General features: G+C 37.1%; 1 protein-coding gene across 1 annotated transcript in view; it reads right to left on the reverse strand.

Annotated features, from left to right (window-relative positions):
• CCDC83 (coiled-coil domain containing 83) overlaps positions 1 to 21,625 on the reverse strand; it is a 59,333-nt gene that overhangs the window by 36,167 nt on the left and 1,541 nt on the right. Inside the window, exons 2-3 of the mRNA XM_008071237.1 lie at positions 14,972 to 15,094; positions 9,167 to 9,251 (exon numbers count right to left, since the gene is read on the reverse strand). Of these exons, the coding sequence (XP_008069428.1) occupies positions 9,167 to 9,251; positions 14,972 to 15,066 (180 nt within the window). The 5' untranslated portion in view covers positions 15,067 to 15,094. The remainder of the gene's footprint in view (positions 1 to 9,166; positions 9,252 to 14,971; positions 15,095 to 21,625) is intronic.

Here is a 21,625-nt window from a genome sequence, read left to right on the forward strand (position 1 = left end):
AAAATGTCAGATACAAATCTTCCTTATCAACAATTACGTTAAATGAAAATGAATAAATTTTCATTAATGAATTAAGTGACAATTAAAAGGTAAAGATTGGCAGAATGCACACACGCACACACACACATACACACACACACACACACATACACACAGTGACTCAACAATATAGTTTCCATAAGAGATATACTTTAGATTTAAAGAAACAAATAGCTGAAAATTGTTAAATTAAGTTTAGTCTAAAGTTGCCTCTTCATATAATTTTAAATGTTTCTGTACACAGTGAACTGTAACCTAACCGGATGTATAAACAGATCATTTTGGCCAAAGGCAACCAACTGTTGACATCTGATTCAAATAAGGCAGAAACCAAGCTGCCACCAAATTAGCTGTGTCCGTCCTTCACTTCCATTTTCTGTCCGTCACTTTCCTTTTTCTGTCCATAAACCTTCTGCCGTGTGGCTGTGCTGGAGCCTGTCGGAACCTTTTCTGGTACCGGGGCTATTCAATTCAGGAATCATTCTTTGCTCAATTAAACTCTGTTAAATTTGTCTAAGGGTTTTCTTTTAACAGAGTAAAGGGATGGAAAAAAATGTACCATGCAAACAGTAACCCAAAGAGAGCGGAGTGACTATACTGACATAAGACAAAGTTGACTTAAAAAATTGTTAGAGACAAAAAAGACATATATAATAATAAGGGGGTGAAACTATCAAGAAGATATATGAACACACATGCCTTGTATTAGGTATTAATGTCTCCTCAAAATTCATGACAACCCAGAAACTCCGAATTTGACTATATTTGGAAATAGTCTTTGCAGATGTAATTAGTTAAGATAAGATCACACTGGATTAGGGTGGGTTCCAAATCCAGTGACTGGTATCCTTTACTAAAAGACAATATAAAAACACAGAGAGAAAGGAAATATGAAGATGGCGAGGAACTGAACTGATGTGTCTGAAAGCCAAGGAATACCAAGGATTGCTGGAAATACTGGGAACTAGGAGATGGGATGGTTTCTGCCTCAGAGCCTTTCGAAGGCAGCAACCTTGCTAAAATACTGATTTTCAAGTTCTGGCCGCCTGGCCTGTGAGATAATAAATTTCTATTGTTTTAACAGTTTATAGTAATCTGTTGTGGTCGCCAAGGAAACTAATTCACACTCTAACAATGAAACTCCAAAATACATGAAGCCAAACTCCTACCCTGGCCCAGTAGTAATGAGAAGCTCCCCCACTTCAGGGGTCAGTGGAGGCTGAGTGGGAATCCTGGACTTCTACTTCCTCCAGGCAGTAACAAGGTGGCATTCTCACTTCCCCTGCCAGAATGGTGTCAATAAAAGCTAGGTAAAATGGAAGTGGGCAAATAAGACCTAGAGTTTCATAACATGATACAAAAATGACCTAGTTTCAATGTATCACTCATCATACCATAAACCAGGAAGATCTCAAACTAAATGAAAAAAAGATACTCACTAGCCGGGCTCGGTGGCTCAGCCTGTAATCCCGCGCCTTTGGGAGGCTGAGGTGAGGGAACTGCCTGAGCCCGCGGGTCTAGCCTGGGCAGTGAGACCTCATCTCTACAATAAATCAAAAAATCAGCCGGGCATGGTAGCGAATGCCTGTAATTCCGGCTACTTGGAAGGTTGAGGTGGAAGGATCGCCGGAGCCCCGCAGGTCGAGACTGCGGTGGCCGGAAGCGGCCACTGCACTCCAGTCTGGGCGACGGAGTGAGACTCCAACTCAAAAAAAAAAACAAAACAAAAACTCACTAATGCCAACAACAAGGTGGTTGACAAAGATTTTAAAGCAGACATAATAAAAATGCTGCCATGAGCAATGATCAACATGCTTGAGATAAATAAAGAAACAGAAAATCTCAGGGAAAAAAGGCACTCAAAGAAATAATGACGGGAACTATATCAAATTTCCAAAAAACATAAACCTATAAATTCAAGAAGCTGAGCATAACCCAAACAGGATAAACAGAAAGAAATCCATGCTAAGACACATCATAATTAAAATTCTGAAAACTGAATATGAGGGAAAAGTCTTAAAAGCAGTCAGAGAAATTACACCTTGCCTATGGGAGAAAATCAATTAGAATGCAGGTTAAGTACGCCTAATTAAAAAAATCCAAATACAAAATGCTCCAAAATCTGAAACTTTTCAAGCGCCACATAACAGAAGTCGAAAATTCCACACTTGATGTCATGCAACATGTTGCAGTCAAAACGCAGGCACATCACACACAGTTTATTCAGTGTCCCCAAGACAAAAATAAAATTATCTCAGGCTATGTGTATAAGGTGTATATGAAACGTAAGTGAATTTCATGCTTACACATAAGGCCCATCACCAAGTTATCTCATTATGTATATGCAAATATTACAAAATCTGAAAATTCTGAAATCTGAAACACTTCCAGTCCCATGCATTTCAGTTCAGAGATACTCAATCTGTATCAGCATATTTTTCATCAGCAACATGCTAACTAGAAGGAAGTTAGAAGACAGCAGCACATTATTTTTCAAGTGCTGAGAGAAAACAACTGTCAATCCAGAATCCTATACCCAGTGAAAATATCTAACAAACCACATATAGGACTTGTACACTGAAAACTGTAAAGTGCTGGTCCTAAAAAATCAAGATCTAAAGAAATGGAGAAACATATGTTCATGGGTTAGAAGACTCAGCACAGTAAAGATGTCAATTTCCCTTAAATTGATATATAGATTTAATGTAATCCCTATGAAAAGCTTAGTACATAAGCTTGATAAATACACACAAGATAATGCTAAAATTTATGGGAACATAAAGGAACTAATATAGCTAAAACAATTTTTTTTTGAAAGCAGGGTGTGTGTGTGTGTGTGTGTGTGTGTGAAAGCAGTATTTATTGAGAGAACAGAAAAGCTCCCACAGTGGGAGGGAAACCGAAGGGGTTGCCTGCTAAAACCATTTTGAAAAACAAAAATAAATGGAGAGGAATCAATCTGCCTGATTTCAAGACTTATTATATAGCTACAGTAATCAAGACTACGTGGCACTGGCGAGGGGTTGACACAGAGATCAATGGAGGAGAATAGAGAACCCAGAAATAGAGCCACACAAACATTCCCAACTGATTTTTTAAAAATTCTGCTAAAGCTAACATAATTATTTTAAGTTATCGATTCAGTGCATTTAGTATATTTACAAAGTTGTGTAACCACAGCATTTATTTAGGCACAAGACAGTTCCATCATTCCAAAGTAAAACCCCTTAGCCATTAGGCAACTTTTCCCTATCCTCCCTCCCCTCCAGACTGTCTGACAACCACCAATCTGTATTCTGTTTCTATGAATTTCTCTATTTTGGATATTTCACATACATGGAATCATACAGCACTGATCTTTTGTGTTTGGCATATTTTACTCAGCGTGTTTTGGAGCTTCATCCACATTGTAGCATGTATCAGTACTTCATTCTTTTTTATGACTGAATAATATCCCATCATATTATACACAATTTGCTTGTCCATTCACTTATGAGGGACTTTTGGGCTGTTTTCACATTTTGGCTATTGTGAATAGTGTTGCTGTAAATATGCATGTAACATGTGCTTCTTTGAATATCTATTTTCAGTTCCTTTTGGTATATGTCCAGGAGTAGAATTGCAGGGTCATATAGTAATCCTGTTTAACTTTTTGAGAAACTTCCAAATTATTTTCCAAAGTGGCTAAACAATTTTACATTCCCACCAGCAATATATGAGAGTGCCAATTTTCCCACATCACCAATTCTTTTGGTTATAGGCATCCAAGTATCTGCGAAGTGTGTACCTCATTGTGGTTTTGATTTACGTTTTCCTAATAATTAATTATACTGAGCATCTTTTTGTGTGGTTGTTAGCTATTTGTATATGGTCTTTGGAGAAATGCCTGTGCAATGCCAAACTGATTTTTGACAAATGTGTAAAAGCAAATCAATGCAGGAAAGATAGCTTTATCAACCAATTACTGAAACAATTGGAAATCTACAGACCAAAAAAACCCCACAACAACTTTGCTCCAAGTCTTGTACTTTATACACACTCTAACTCAAAATGGATCATAATTTAAATGTAAAAGGTGAAACTGCAAAAATTTTAAAATAAAACATAGGAGAAACTCTTTGGGATTAAGGATTAGGGAAAAAGTTTTTAAGCTTGATACCAAAAACATAATTCATAGAAGGAAAAATTGATAAACTGAACTATAGTACAATTAAAAAGTTACTTTGTGAAAGACCTTTTAGGAGGATGAAAGACAAGTTACAGACTATATGAAAATATTTGCAAATAACATACTCAAAAAAGGACTAGCATTTAGAAGATTATGTATATATATTCTCAAAACTCAACAGTGAAAAAATCCAATTAGAAAATAAAAGACAAATAAGCACATGAAAATATATTAAAACATCATCACCATTTGGAAAATTCAAATTAAAACCACATTGAGATATATCACTATACACCTATCAGAATGGCTAACATAAAATAATGAATAGTGACACCATCAAATTCTAGCAAGGATGAGGATAAACTGTATGGATCACTCATATATTCTGGTGGAATGTAATATAGTGTGGCCAGTTTGGAAGACAGTTTAGTAGTTTCTTTAAAAACTATCATGTAACTATCATATTACCCAGCAATTACAGTGGACATTTATTCCAAAGAAATGAAGACTGATGTTCACACGAATACCTATACATGAATGTGTATTTTACCTTTATGTGTAATATCCACTAATTGGAAACAACCCGGATGTCCTTTAGGTAAATGGTTAAACAAACTGTGGGACATTCATCTTATGGAATATTACTCAGAAATTAATAATACACATAATAGCCTGGATGAAATAACACAATTAAAAAAAAAAGTAGAACAGATTAATTAATCATTGCCAGGGGATAATAAGGGGGCAGAACTGGGAGCAGAGTGAGTGACTATAAAAGTGTAACATGAGGGATTCTTGTGATGATAGAAATAGTCTATATCTTGACTATGAATGTTAATATTGTCAATATCCTAGTTGTAATACTGTACTACACTTTTATAATATAATAGTGGGTACACAGTATCTCTCTATCTCTTTCTTATTTCTTAAAACAAGATAAAAATCTATAACTACCTCAAAATAAAGTGTAATTAAAAGAAAAATGAAGGCAGTCGGGCACCATGGCTCATGTCTGTAGTCCCAGCTACTTAAAAGGCTAGATGAGAGGATTATTTGAGGTGAGGATTTAATATATGAAGAAATTTTCCTTTTACTTTCCGTACTTGGCACAATACATTTTTTTTTCTTTTTTGAGTTGCAGTCTCACTCTGTCGTCCCGGCTGGAGTGCAGTGGCACTCTCACAGCCTCACTACAGCCTCAACCTGTTGGACTCAGGTGATCCTTCCACTTCAGCCCTCCAAGTAGCTGCAATCACAGGCATGTGCCACCACGTCCAGCTAATTTTTTAATTTATTTTAGAGACAAGGTCTCATCAAGTTGCCCACGCTGGTCTTGAACCCCTCGGCACAGGCGATTCTCTTGTCTCCATCTCCCAAAGTGCTGGGATTACAGGTGTGAGCCACCGTGCCCAACTGGCACAATACTTCTAAAAGTAAATCCAGTACTCCTGGGTCAACTATTTAGCACAACAAACATTTTTTAAGCATGCAATATTTTTCATTTGTAAATTGAATATGTAAAGCATCACATATCCTAAAAATGTTAGTGAATTTTGCATAAATATTATTAAATAATATTTGACATGACATAAAGATTTAATAACATCTATATTATACTTTCTATGTACAATGTTAATTTCAAATGGAAGGAGAATGTGCCTGACAATATGTTATAGGATTCAATATGTCTGAAAAATTATTTTGAGCAATATACTGACAAAATTTACTTAAACACATCTATCAATGTGCTAAAAATATATGTGTGCTCTACAGAGTGAAGTAAATAATTGTTATTTGAGGTAAGAGTAATGATCCCATTATAAAATGGAAAGGATATTCCATAAATAAGCTATAAAAAAGGATACATTTTGTTTCCTTATAAGGCCATCTTATGGGCTTTATCCTTTTGATTTTTAAGACTCACAAGAATAAGAAGTAGCCAAAATAGTGCAGAGAGTTCCAATATACTATTCACCCAACTTTCCCTATGATAACATCCTTCTACACAACTATAGTATATTATCAAAACCAGAACGCTGACATTGGTACAGTGATATTAACTAAACTAGAAGGCCTGGCTGTATTTTGACAGCAGAGGCTTATGTCTGTAACCTTAGCACTTTGGGAGGTCCCACGGCACGATCACCTGTGCTCAGGAGTTGGAGACCAGCCTGGGCAACATAATGAGACCCCTGTCTCTACAAAAATAAATACATAAATACATAACTACAATGTTTAACTAAACTAGAGACTTTATTTATTTCAGTTTGTACATGCACTCTTTTTTGAGTGTACAGTATTGTGAAATTTTATCACACATAGGTATAAAAACTGTTTTTAAAATGGTTATTTAAAATCATGTTGCTAAGTGAGATCACCCTAGAGGGGGTTTAGAGTGAGAGAAAGGGTTGAGATCAGAACCCTGCTAAATATCATAATCAAAGAATGGATCAAGGACAAGAGCAATGATGAAAAACAAGAAGAAGTGATCAGAGAGGTAGGAGAAAAATTAAGAGAGAGTGAGGCCCCAGATCCCAAAGGGGAAAATGGTTTTAAGATGAAGAAAGTGATGGCTGCAGGGATGAGGGGTAAAGAAAGAACTAAAGAGAGCCCACTGGTCCTGGCTAATTGTTCATTAATAACTTGCTGGAGTGGTTACGGTGGAATAGTAGAAGTAAAAAAGAATGAACTGGGCATGGGGAAGGAAGTAGACATCAAGGTAGCAGACAATGAAATGTCTAATGAGGTGAGTGGAGCAATGAAAGTAGAGAGAAAGAAAGATAATAAATGAGGTGACAATCCAAACAGAACTAAAAACACATAGGAGGAGAGGATATGTAGGAAGGAAGAGGAACATTTCTGATTTTAAATTAACTGAAGAGAAAACAATATATCTTCCTAATGAGTCATGTTTAATTTAGTAATTTAAATAGCTGTGACCTCCAAAATTGTTCCTTTCACTGGTATTAGAGTGAATCAGCTCAAAAAATATGTATTGAAAACCTACTCATGCTGGGCTCTTCTGTAGAAATAAAGATAGGTAAGACTGGACTGTTGATTCCTAAATAGCTTTCAATTTAATAAGGGAGATATAATTTTATACAATATTTCAGTTTAAGTTGGGGGAATGAAAAGGAGCGAGTCAAAAGAAAAGCATTCCAGGAAGAGGAAACAGCATGAGTAAAGGTACATTAAGAAAGAGTAGGTTTTCCAAGATTTAAAAGACGTGGTGGTGCGCAAAGTGTGGAGCAGCTGGAAACGGGGTTGGAGAGGTGAGCAGGGTTTTGAAGACTTGAGTAAGGACTAGGCAATAGGAAGCCAGTGAGGGGTTTTAAGCACTGAAAGGTTTCCAATACTCAAAGGGTGATTCCTGTTGCACTGTGGGAAATGTACTGAAGGAGGAAGTATGGTAAGAGATGATGGTGGCTTAACTGGGGCAGTAACGACACACATGGAAATAAATGAATAATGCTCAGACACAACGAGCTGGAGCTAGTTTGCCACTTCATGAGGCTCCTCACTGCTGGGTCCACTAATGTGCAGGCTTAGTTCTGTCTCATTCTTGAGCTAATTCTCATGGAAACAAGAACTGTACCTGTTTCTGACTCCAAATGATGGGCTAATGAGAAAGTGATGACGGTCCTGATTTGTTGCACTTTCATAACCAAGTCCTGATCTAGTACCAATGCTAATCTTATCATGTGGAACCTGCATTCGAACACCTAGATTCTGTTTTAGTTCCTGTTACAAGTGACTGAAACTTGAGAATCGTGAGAGTCACAGTTATATCACCACTAGAGCCTGTCTTGTCCGATAAATATTTGCTGAATGAAAGAACAAATTATCCCTATGGGAATCCCCATTTCACAAGAGGCAAATTAAGGCTCATAACCACATTTGGTTAAAATGGCAGTAAGTTGTATAGTCAGGATGCAAACTAAGGTCTTTGACTCCAGACTCAATTAAACTGACCAAATATAGTCTTTTTAGATAAAAGCCAAATAAAATAGTTAACTGTGGAAGTTTCGGGGTCCATATAAAATAAATATGTTAACAGGGGCACTCTCAGCAATTCTTCATTCATGAGATACCTTGAGGAATAAATTGTGTTAATTATCACTGACTGTTTCCAAACTTTATTTCCACTGATCTTTAGTCCTGAGTCATATATAGCACCTTTTGATATTCATTTTAATCTGATTTTGTAAAAACAATGTAACATCTTAAATATCCAATTAGTCATTTTAACAACTGAGATTGGCCAGGCGCGGTGGCTCAAGCCTGTAATTACAGCACTTTGGGAAGCTGAGATGAGAGGATTGCCTGAGCCCGCAAGTTCGAGACCAGCCTGGACAACATGGTGAGACATCATCTCTACAATAAAAATAAAAAAATTAGCTGGGCATGGTAGTGCGTGCCTGTAGTTCTGGCTACTTGGAAGGCTGAAGTGGAAGGATCGCCGGAGGCCAGCAGGTCGACGCTGGGGTGGCCGTGAGTGTGCCACTGCACTCTAGCCTGGGTGACAGATTGGGACTCCAACTCAAAAAACAAACAAACCCCCCCCCCCGAGATTGTACTTTTCAAATAGCATTTACATAGGCATATTCTGAAAATCTAAAAGAAAAAAGATACAGATTAAAAATAGAGAACCAATGTTTCATAGTTTGGTTAAATAAAAAGTCAAAAGATAAATGTTGTTTCAAAGCTTTAAAATTTTGAATGTAAGATCCAGTGTCTTCAGGATCTAAATAACATGTCTCTGTCATTGATATAATTAACATAATGGGAATGGCAAAACCCTCTTGCCTCACATGTACAAAGAAGATTCAGTAGTAAATCAGTGAATTCCAAGCTTTGAAAAAGACAATTTCCTAAAGCATATTTTATCATAATTTACAATTTTAAAGTATGTGTATTAATGTTTAATGACTATATATAGGCTCTAAGTTTTATACTCACTCTTTCATGATATTTTTGGTTCTTTTCCCTAAGTTTCTTTATTTGAAACATGAATCGCTCTACTGCATTTTCCTTTATCTGACAGCTAAGAATAAAGATAAAGTGTGTTAGAATTATTTATCTTAGAAAAAATTAATGAGGCAAAATTTAAAAATTAGACTAAATCATTTGAATTGAAGTAAGTTATTAAATATATTGTAAAAACCCACTTAGGGATAACAACCTTTCCTAAGTGATTTTGTGTTTCTGAATCTATTTGAATCACTAAAATATATATTGCAGAGATAACTTCAAAGTTTTTAGAAATCAATTACTGTTCATATTTTATAGTTGTAATTATTATGCTTCTCTAATTATGCTTAAAGAAAACCTAGGAGAAGGCACACAGAAAATATGCTTTCTAGAAGTCTAAAAATGTACAGACAAACTCAAGACTTTATAAGGGTAAGCACATTTACTGAACTCCCAACAAATGTTTGTTGAGCATCTGTAAGATATGAAAGAGAGAGAGAAATTTATCTTTTTCTAAGATAAATAAGAAAGACTTTGGTAGGGCTATTTGACAACTATTTGGAGTGTTAAGTATAGCGTATCTATCTCTATATCACTAGGACCTAATACATCTTATTACTTTAAATCTGAGACCAAAATAAGTCAATCTAAATGCTTTGCCTAAAGTCCTTGCCTTAATTAAAAGCAAAAATAAAAATATAGCACTTCTGTGGTGTAGTGAACAGAGGAGTGGTTAAAGAATGAGAAACTTTGGTTTTAAATCTTATTCTTACCACTTCTTGCCTACGTGATCTTAGGTAAAAATTTCCAAGCTGTCAAATGAAGAGAACAATACCCAGCTTACATATTACTGTAAGGATTAAAATGAAATCATACGTGAATGTTTCTAGCATGAAGTAAGTACTTAGTAAATTTCAGTTGAATCTTATATCCTTAGCCCTTTGCCCCAAATACTTAGTAGAGAGAAAAAATAAGGCCTTTCCTTCTAATAATGGGAAAATGCAACATAAAAACAAAACGAGCAAATCCTTTAGTGGCAGAAAAGCTTTTTGGATACTATGAAACTTGGATTTTGGTCCTGGTTTTCCACTCGCTGCCTAAGGACACTTAACCTGTTTAGGCCTTGGCTTACTCTTCTACGAGAAGAGGATTGAAGGAGATGAGCTCTGTGGTTCCTTTTCAGTTCCCAAATTCTGCAATTTAAATGAGCAATAGTCCTTTTCATACAGTCATACACAGAACATAGATTTAATGAAATGCCATTAGGCACCCAGCACTGTTTTAGGCTTTATATAATTTCAGATAACACCTTCATGATCCTTGCCTTCAAGGAGTACTTTTTACAAGAGAAGTAAACACATAAACATATTGTTTATATATTGTGATAAACACCAGGAGGCAAATATAGGATATGAGAAGGACAGTAAATGGAAAGGACTACTATAGATAGAGTAGACCCCACACAATAGCAGCAAATAAGGCTCTATGTTGCCCAAGCTGGTCTCAAAGTCCTAGGCCCAAGCAATCCTCCCAAGTAACTGGGATTACAAATGCACACCACCATGCCCCGTTCACCTTTTACTTTTTACCTAAAGCTTAGTTGTGCAACAGTTTTGAAAATGAGAGTTTACCTCCCATTTTAAAGGAGAAAAATAAAAGTACTATAAATGAAAATTATCTGAAAGGAATCTATGCAAATATGTGCAATTACTAATTTCTGCAATTACAAGTATGGTAATATTATTTCTTTGCCTGGGTAAAACAGGCAAATGAATCTCAAGTATGTGGTCTTCATTGGTTAAACTGAGTCTTTGGATACGCTCGCTTGTTGAAAGACTGACTCCCTGGCTCCGGATGAGAGCTTCCTTGGTGACCACAGCATGTAATGATTGGGCTGGAGGTCACATCCAGCCCTAAACCCAGATACTGCACTAAAAACATTATTTGTTGTTTATTTGAAACAACAGATATTCTAATTTAATTGGGCATCCTGGATTTCTATTTGTGACATCTGGCAACTCACACTTAAGCTTACCACCCCTCCCCTTGGAGCATTTAGAACAAACGGCCCAGGGTTTAGTCTCTTGTTCATTTTACAGGGAGCAGTTCAGGATGACCTGAGTGGCATCAACAGGCCTCAGAGGGAGTTCTGAGATAAATGTTCTGGCAGCTTCACTGACCTCCTCGTGGAGCTCTCAGTAGCTGCAGGTCTAATTTAGCTGAGCCTCTCTTTGGAATCTACTTCAACCTTCTCAGGCCTCATGAAGAGGTGGATTTACCAACAAGCAGTTGAAGTTTAACTTGAAAATTCCACACTATCAGCCACTGTGCGTAATTCAAGCTTCACTGTTCTCTGTATGCTTTTTCCTTTTCATATCTCCCCCATCTTCTTAGTGTCCTAGTAGCACACAAGCCACACACTTACTTCAGTGAGATAATAAGTGGGATATGTATTAAAGTAGTTTGAAAAGGATATAGCACTATTCTAAGGCACAGTGATAGTGTTAGTAATATAACGTGTCACCTTTCCCCTTCCCTCCCTATATCACTAGAATGTTAACAGTGTGTCAACATTCCCCCTCCATGCAATTTAACTGAAAATTAAAACAGATAAATTTGAATTCCAAAAAATCTATACTTTTGTATCTTCTTAAAACCCATAACCATACCCATACCTATTTCTATATCTCTATCCATATTTACTGTAGAAAACTTTGGTGGGAGGCAACAAGAATAAAGGAAAAAATAAAAACCATCATTACTCATAGATAATCATTTTATAGATTTTTAACACTGACAGCATAAGCTATTCACAAACAACACAGAGATTCATGACCTTACGTTCATAGGCTAGAGGTCCTATCCTATGGTCCTATGGTCCTTCATACGCTAGAGGTCCTATAATATCCATGAAATTATCTCATCAAAGGGCAGAATTGCTTTATTACTAATGTTTTCAGAATATCTGAACAATTTACACTCATTGGTGGGTAACAAATACTTGTTTCATGGTAGGTATTTCACCACTGAGTATTAGGACTTTAAAAAATTTCCTGTGTTAAAAGGCAAAAATAGACTGGGTGCAATGACTCATGCCTATAATCCCAGCACTTTGGGAGGCCGGGTGAGAAGGTCACTTGAGACCAGGAGTTCAATATCAGCCTAGGCAAAATAAGGAGACTTTGTTTTCTACAAAAAAAAAAAAAAATTAGCTGGGCATGGTAGTGCATGCCTATAGTCCCAGCTACTCGGGAGGCTGAGGCAGGCAGCCCAGGAGGTCAAGGCGGTGGTGAGCTGTTATTATACCATTGCACTCCAGGCTAGGTGACAGAGTGAGAACTTGCCTCAAAAACAAAACAAACAAACAAACAAACAACTGGCAAAAATAATATATTTTTTGTTTTCATGACTGTGATTTTGCTCTCAGACAGTATCCAATAAAATTTACTGCACAAAGAATTTCTGAGCTCATACTATATACCAGGCTGTGCTGGGCATTAGTACATACAAAGAGAAGTAAAATACAGTATTTAAGGATTTTGTCACAGTTTGTCTAAGGAGATTCAAGCAGAAAGGACATTCCAAATCTTTTCCCTTACCTTAAATATTCTAACTGCCTTATCTGTCCAAAACCACAAATCCCTAAACCACTCATGTAAATAAACTTGACTTTCGCAAAATCTACATTTTAATCTGTTTTTTTTTTACCCACAACCATGTCCACACCAATTTCTATATATATATCCATACTTACTGTAGAATAGTATGGGAAACACAAGAATAAAGGAGAAAATGAAAAACATCATTACTCATAGATGGTCATTTTATAGATTTAACATTGGCAGTATAAGCTCTTCATAAACAACCATAGAAATTCATGACTCTTCTCTTGGGACAAATCTGAAAAGAGTTCAAATACTCAAAAACTATTAATTAACTACCTACCATGTGCTCACTGCTTTGCTAGGAGCTGAGATTGTATAAGAGCAATATAAGATGCTACCAGGGGATTCCTGGACAATCTTTCCTCAAGTGGTAGGAGGGGGTATCTTGGCTATTTGTCATGTGACAAAAGTTCTGTCACCTGGGAACATGTGAAATGAGTAAACTGTCACCAGCAGAGCATGGTATAGCAAGGCCTTGTCTGTTCCAGTCCACTAGTTCTAACAAATGAAAAGCAACAAAGGCATGGGATGTCCAGTTTATATCTTGCACAAGATCACGAGAATTTTTAAAAGTCTGACTTTTTGTAAACCTTTGTTAAAGAGGAGAAAGACTGGTCTCTGACTAACCCAGAAGAGAGAGAAACAGCTGTAACTGGATGTCAGACTGTGGGAACAAATTAGAGACTAGGCTGTATTCATAGAACCTGACTTTTGTCCAGCTCTTCTTAGTTGAGATGAAGGAAGCTTTCAGTTATGTTGAGAAGCAAGTGTGAATAGTATCTGGTTATTAGTTAACATTATCTCAAGTAGAAAATAAAAGAAAACCATTAACCGTGCCTTCCAATGGATGTTTCTCTCTTAGTGTTCGGACCCTTTCACTCATTGCCTCCTACAAAGAACATATGAATACATTTGGAGTCACTCAAGGAAAAGGAGTTTCTCTGAATGTTTTCCCTTAAACATAGACTTAGTCACTCTGCCTTATGGGATCTAAAGTTTCAACCTTATGCCCCTCCAATAAATGACTTCCTATTTCCAAATCCCAAGTGTTCTGCTTGATCTGATCCTTGCCTAAATCATCAGTGTCTGTTCTTGCCCCCTCTCCCTCACTTGGCATCTCTCAGTTTCTGGACTGTGATAAACTCTCTCCCACCCTAGGGTCTTTTCCATAAATCATTTTCTCAACCATTCTGCGTTTCCATGACGCCTGTTCCTCTCCCAGAGACCAGCCCAAACATGACACTATCAAATAAGCTTCTCCCAACCCCTCTGACCAGGTCAAGACCTTTAGTTATGCCATTAAACAGCACTTTACTCTTTTCTTTCATAGTGTCTTCATTATAGCTATGTAGCTTTTAAGAGTTCGAATTAGTTGCTTTAAGTCTGTCTCCTGTGCTTCATCAGGGCAAAGACCATGTGGTCCTGTATGTTGCTGTACTCTAGTACTTAGCGCTTGCCTTGCACTTGGCAAACACTCAAATCCCTGTTGAATGAGTGAATGAATGAAATTCATTTCAGTCTTATCTAACATGTATCCATTCATTCCTACGAATTACACATTAAAACAGCCTCCGTGTGTCAAAAGCTGATCCTCACGGGGCTTTCTATTAGTCAGAACAAAACATAAACATAGAATAAGTGTCGCCTCTAGTTTCACCTCAAGTATCTCTAGTGAGATATTATGAAATGTTATTATTAAAAATAATTCTTTCTAAATCACTTGGATTTGACCTGTAGCCATTTAGGAATAATACAAATTGGAATGTCTAAGAAATGAAAAGTTACCTAAAGGGAAGTTTCTTCTTCCATTCCTTTATAAATGTAGACTAACCATTCTATGTTATATTTTAAGAGGTAAGCCAGCAAGCTCTTGTGTACATAGGGGATAATAACCAAAGGACGTAGCTAAAAGCCCTTTGACGAATGTTGCTTCATAGCTATGACTTAGACATACAAAGTTTCAAACACCTGTACAAATAAGCACATAGCATAGGAGTGAAATTATGCCTCCAACCCACCTCTATCCTTCTGGCAGCTGTGAAGTGTATCACTTACACTTGAAATTATATTGCATCTTGACACCGCCATTTATACACGGCAGCTTTTAGATTTCAGAATATAAACTTACTGATAGTCCAGGAGTGCTTCGCTGGTAGGCAACTTGACTTCTTTTGGTGACCCACCATTAGTATCCTTTTTATTTGCTTTTCCTGAGTTTTCCATTGTGCTGGTTCGCTATTGAGAAATATACCTATTTAGAAAAGAGACATAGGAAAAGTGAATAAATCCCATGTTTGCCTCTCTACTTGTTTACTCTAGATAAGACACCGCTGGGACTAAAGACTGTCTTTTCTATCATGACTACTTCCATGTTCCTGGATGTAACATCAGTCACGATGCTGGAACATCTTGGATCAACTGAATTCTTGAATCTGGTGAATCCTGTTTAGCTTAGGTACGGTATTTCCTCCACTTAAAACTTCCTAAAAGACTTGCTCTCTTATGTCATCCACTACATCTGTAGCCCCTATCAAGCTCCTTTAAGGGCAAGTGACTAAAATTTTCAATCATTTTATTTCTTCACACTGCTTGGCAGAGTGTACTGCACATAGCAGCAGCTCAATAAATGTCTATTAATTTTTTAAATTAAACAAAACCAAACAACCATTTTCTTTGAACACCAAGAATCTAGGATCCAAAAGAATTAGAACCAGAATCCAGAAGAATCAAGTTTGGCCAGAGTTGTTATAAGAAGCAAATAAAAGCACATACTGTATTTTTTTTAATGGTTGAGATTTACAATTACAAATAATGATGCTATATTGTTAACAATAACTGTTTATTAGCTATTAATCGCTTTTCCACCTAATAACAAAAAAATTATCCAGAACAATATGTTTGTTGTTGTTGTTGTTGTTGTTTTTGAGTTGGAGTCTCACTCTGTCGCCCAGACTGGAGTGCAGTGGCCGCTCCCGGCCACCGCAGCCTCGACCTGTTGGGCTCCGGCAATCCTTCCGCCTCAACCTTCCAAGTAGCCGGAATTACAGGCACGTGCTACCACACCTGGCTGATTTTTTGATTTATTGTAGAGATGAGGTCTCGCTGCCCAGGTGGGTCTCGAACCCGCGGGCTCAGGCAATCCACTCACCTCAGTCTCCCAAAGGCGCGGGATTACAGGCTGAGCCACCGAGCCCGGCTGAACAATATGTTTTTAAAGGAAAAATCAAGAACTACTGTTCAGAGATGTTTATAGTAAGCAAGAACACTTCATGGATTAGGTTTGGGCACAACTATTCTTTCCAGATTATAGCCTTCCTTAACAGATTTTTTTTAGATTAGAAAATACAGTTTATTTAGAAAGTAAATTAAAGACAGAGAAAGAGGAGATTCACCCCCCACAAGGTAGGGGAGGGGGCCAAAGCCAGGAAACATGGTGGCAGCCATAGTTCCAAGAGTGCATGGCCATACTAGCGTCTAGTAAGGCAATGGCCCTTAACAGATTTTTTAACTTTAGATTTCTACTAATCTCAAAAGAGTAAGTGCCTAGTCTCCAATCAATGTATCAGTAGTTTGGTGTGGTAGAAAGCAGTTAACTTTTGTAATTATTTGTTTAAATGGCTGGAAACTCTCATTAAAGTGGGGAGAATGTAATCCCTGTGCATTACTATACTTCCCCACCTAGCACCACAGACACACAAAACAAGTACTTGTCAAATGGATACGTGAGTGGATGCATGAATCAATCATGCAACATACGTTTAATCCTAGATCCACCACCTGTTATCTGTGTGACCTTGAGCAGGTTACTTCATCTTTTTGAATTTAAATTTTGTCATCTGTAAAGTGAGAACGGTAACAGTCTTACTCTGTGAACTATTGTAAGGATTAAATAATCTAGTATTTAAAGTACCTAGCACAGCATCTGACATATGGAAAGAGCTTAATAAACATTGTGTCCTTTCCTCTTTCTCCTCAGTTGTAGCTCTGGATCGTGCTTCTTCAGATTCTAACTAAAGCACAGGATGTCTGTCTACTGCCAAGTATGATGATATGTAGAAAGACTAATCCATGAGCTTTGCTGTTGTCAACCTTTATCACTGATTTGGATCACTAGATCGGCCGTCTAAATAAATCTTACACATTCAGACCCACACTGGAAAAACTCAATAAAGTGAAAACACTTTTTCTCTGTAGACATGCTGCTCACATACTCAGACCTCCAGCAAGACCGTCTCTGTGTCTGAGACTTTGCTTTTCTAACCAAGTGTGTACACTTCTACATGCTAAAACATTTGAGCACATCTGAATGCAAATGCACTACAATACCTTCCAACTGAAAAGCACAGAGGTGACACAACAAAAAGGCTTAATACATTAATACTGATCTATTAAGTCCTTTCTTCTTAAATAAAGTATTAAGAATAATGCAATACGCTCTGTACCAAAATGTGTCTTCATTATACCATTAAAGTTCACAGACAGTTATCAGCTAAGAAAAAAATTGCTCTTTTGTCTAAGATGCGGAGTTGAATTTTTAAATCATTTTCTATTTTTGAGTTAGAGTTTTAACTTGACTGTTGCACAAAAAGATAACATGCTGACCAATGTTTCATTCTACAATAACTTACTACTTAATAATTATTTTACTAGAAAATATTTTATTTAAAACTTAAAACAAATGTCAACATTAATCACTTTCTAAGCCCTATGGAAGAGATCAAGTATTATGGTTTCCACCTGTGGTACCCATCTGGCCCTGGAGGAAAAATGACCTCATCTTGCTCAGTTACCTCAGCAATCTGGCTCTTATGTTTTTAACTCTCTGACTAATGTTTAATTAGTTACCTAACTGTAGCTCATGGCAAAGGACTTTAATAAAATATGAGTGAAAATGTGAATCCATTAAAGTACAAATGATTTATGTATAAACTACATTAATATTCACTGCTTTACATACTTTCAAGAAGATTAGTAAACCAATTGGATTGCCTACTTAATAGTTGCATCTTTGCAATGACCTCATGACAGTACCTAAAAATGTACTTTTTTTTCTGTCACCCAGGCTGGAGTGCAGTGGCACTATCATGGCCTACCACAGCCTCAACCTCCTGGGCTCAGGCAATCCTCCTGCAGCCTCCCAAGTAGCTGGGACTACAGGTGCATGTCACCATGCCCGACTAATTTTTTGATTTTCAGTAGAGCCAAGGTCTCACTATGTAGTATAGGCTGGTCTCAAACTCCTGGGTTCAAGAAATCCTCCTGCCTCAGCCTCCCAAAGTGCTGGGATTACAGGCGTGAGCCACCACACCCAGCCCCTCAAAATGTACTTTTGCATTTGATAAAGTCTTATAAACAATAGGGCGTTTCATACACTTATAAGGATTTACAGTTCCTGACCACCCAGAAGATATCTATCTCAGTAAGGGTGAGAATCCTAGAAAAACATTCACAAAGTAAATGCAACTAGCTTCCAGGAAGGTTACACTTAGAATAATTCCTGACGAATGGACACCTAATCTCCTTGTCAGTAACTGCAAACATCTAGTCAATGCCTACTCATACAGAGGATCAAGAGACCCAAACTCTGTCCCTCAGTTATAAACAGCTGTGAGACCTTGGCTTCCCCTGGCTTCAGTTTTCTAATCTATAAAATGAGGATCTCTAAAGTCACTTTTAAAAGTCTTTGAAGGGCCAGCTTGGCAAAATTTTCATTTGCTGTTTGATACCTGTGCTGTACCTGGCCCTCAGTTATAAAATATAGAAGCAGCAAGAATCCCTACTCAGACTGATAGGAAGAAAGTAGAACACTGTGGCCGAACTTTAAAAAAAAATTACGAGCAACATTAAAAGACTTTAGAAAAATCATGCAGGTAATGCTAGGGAGATCTTCACCCAGAATATGACCCTTCCTCTGTGCCCATGTGGGTTTTTCCTCTCCCAACTGCGTCTGGGCTCTCTAAACATGCACCATTGAGTGAGGGCAGTCCAGCATCCTGGGTTTCAAATACTTAGGTCTCTGGCCTTTCCAGAGTCTACTCCATAGTCATCTTCTGCCAGAAAATGTTTTGATAAATATTTCCCAAATACTTCTTAGTAAAAAGTAAGAAATGTCTTTAATAAAAATGGACATATAACCATTATCTTCTTCAAATGTACTGTTGTTGCACAATGCTTTGACTGCAAAATTTCCCTTATGACACAGAGTCTCAGAATTATGGCTCAATGTTTAGAAACCTCAAAATGACTTTTTCATGACTTTGTGAAGTCACAAATATCCAGAAGCATCCTAATGACCCCTTTCATAATTTTGTGAAGCCTGGGAGAAATGGCACAGCTCTGCCCCAATACCTTTCTGGAGAAATAAAATGGATCCTGAGGCTTGTTAACTAATGTTTTATATAAATGTAGATTAAAATAAAAGATATTTACTTAATAGCATTAGTAATGACCAAAGTTCTCAGTATGACTCCTCAGGGGATGAGAGTATGCTGTAGTTAAAAGATCTCTATATATGGGTACTGAGAGCCTTGCAAACTAGCCTTGGCTAATTCATTAACTAGCTAGAAGCTCACCCATTAATGCACAATTTTCTACTGCAGTTCCCAAATTATGTTGAACTCCTAGCTATAAACTGTAAGACTCATGGTAGTAATAATAGTAATAGTAGTCATGCAGTACTTCCAAAAGCCTTGTTAAAGAGCAGTCAAACTACAAGGCACATACCTCACTGTATGTTAATTGCAAGGCTGAAGCACACATATATCCAAAAATATTCATAGCACTCATCTTCCACAAAATTTAATTCCTTTAATGCTAATAACTACTCATTACTTCAAAAAACCCTGTCTTTGGGAATTCAAAAATAGACATTGTACCCTTTAATATTCAATTCTAAATTTGTTTCTAGGCAGCCTCTTCTGGTACTAACTAGTGGAAAATAATAATCTCTTTGTGGTCCCCTAGCAATTTATACACTATATATATTTTTTACAACTTATTACATTATGACTTGTAATAGCTATTTGTGTTCACTTAATTTTCCTTCTGAAGATTTCAAGTTCCTTAGGACCTAGCTAGAATTTTATCCCTCTTAAGTGAGACTAGGACCTTTCATAGGAAACTTATAAAATTTTTTCCTATTTTAATATAATAAATAGGGTATGAGGAATGAAAATCATTCAACAGAGATCCAAACTCTGTCCTTCAGTTACAAACAGCTGTGAGACTGTGGCCTCCCCAGGCTTCAGTTTCCTAATCTCTAAAATGAGGATTAAAAAAAAAAATGAGATCTCTAAAGTCACTTTTAAAGGTCTTTGAAGGGCCAGACTGGCAAAATTATCACTTGCTGTTTGATATCTGAAATCACTTAAATCAAGACAAAGTTCACTGATTGACTAGGTTATTCAATAACAATTTATGGAGCACCTACAGTAGACTTGGAAAAGAATGATGATCAAACTGGTCTGAAAAAATAAAAAAGATAGATGTTGGTACATAGGTCAGCATGTTCCATGAACATAAACTGAATAAATATTTGATTCGAATGATTGACTTGCAAATACTACATGCTTTTATTTTACCATTGGATTTATTTGTTTGCTGATAAGGTTGCATATATCCCAACTTTGGCAAAAATAAATTACTTTTACTTTCAAATTTTCACTTATGCCAGAACACATTTTTTAATAACATTAGAAATGGTCTCCAATATATTTTTAAAACCCCTAAATTCATTCCAACCCTTTTAGTAGTGATACCACCAAAAAGTTATTTTTTAAAAATTCAGACCCTTTTTTGCATAGATTATGCACACATAGCTCAAAACAGTGTTAAAATGTAAAACTCATCCAGTTTGGAGATATAATGTTATAGCCACATATTCAAATAAAGGTTTAAAAAAATCTACAATAAATCAAAAATCAGCCGGGCGTGGTAGCGCATGCCTGTAATTCTGGCTACTCGGAAGGCTGAGGCGGAAGGATCGCCGGAGCCCAGCGGGTCGAGGCTGCGGAGGCCGGGAGCGGCCACTGCACTCCAGTCTGGGCGACAGAGTGAAACTCCAGCTCAAAAAAAAAAAGAAAAAGAAAAAGAAAAACTAGATGAATGACATTTTCAACTTTCACTTGATGATTGATGATGTACATTACATTAGCATGTATTTTCCTTACCAAGGCAAATCCTTTAGTCAGTGATACATTTTTTTTTTTTACCGCAGATCCCAAGTTACATTGGAGTCTTAGTTTTAAAATTGGTCTGTCTCCTGATTCAGAATTGCTAATAACAAGTCATTGGAAAGGCAGTGTATTGGCCTAACTTTTCTAGAGCCCAAACTATACTTTTTCTTTTCTTTTCTTTCTTTCTTTCTTTTTTTTTTTTTTAGAAAGCAGGATTTATTGAGAGGACAGAAAAACTCCCACAGTGGGAGGGGACCCCAGGGGGTTGCCCTCAAACTTTACTTTTCCTAACTCTTGCTGTCCTTCAGTTTTAGATATGTCGAAAAAGAAAAACATAACCGTGACAATAATATTGAGAGGATAACGAAAATGCCTAATGCTTTTATACTCTGATGGTGGAGGAGATGGAAAAGGCTTCTCTCTACTCAAGAACGGTGGTGTAATAAAGAGGTGGCCCGAGGAAGGCCGTGAGCGATGATCACCTAGACTGGTAGACGTGCAGGCTTATTGTTTCCCTTCTCTGCCTTCACAGGAATTTTTCTTTTGTCTTCCTCTCCCTCCTCCTTCTCCTGCTCCTCCCCTTTCTCCCCCCCCCCCCCCCCCCCCCC

Source organism: Carlito syrichta, unplaced genomic scaffold (assembly GCF_000164805.1).
Source record: "Carlito syrichta isolate Samal-C Ts95f unplaced genomic scaffold, Tarsius_syrichta-2.0.1 Scaffold112660, whole genome shotgun sequence".
NCBI lineage: Eukaryota > Metazoa > Chordata > Mammalia > Primates > Tarsiidae > Carlito > Carlito syrichta.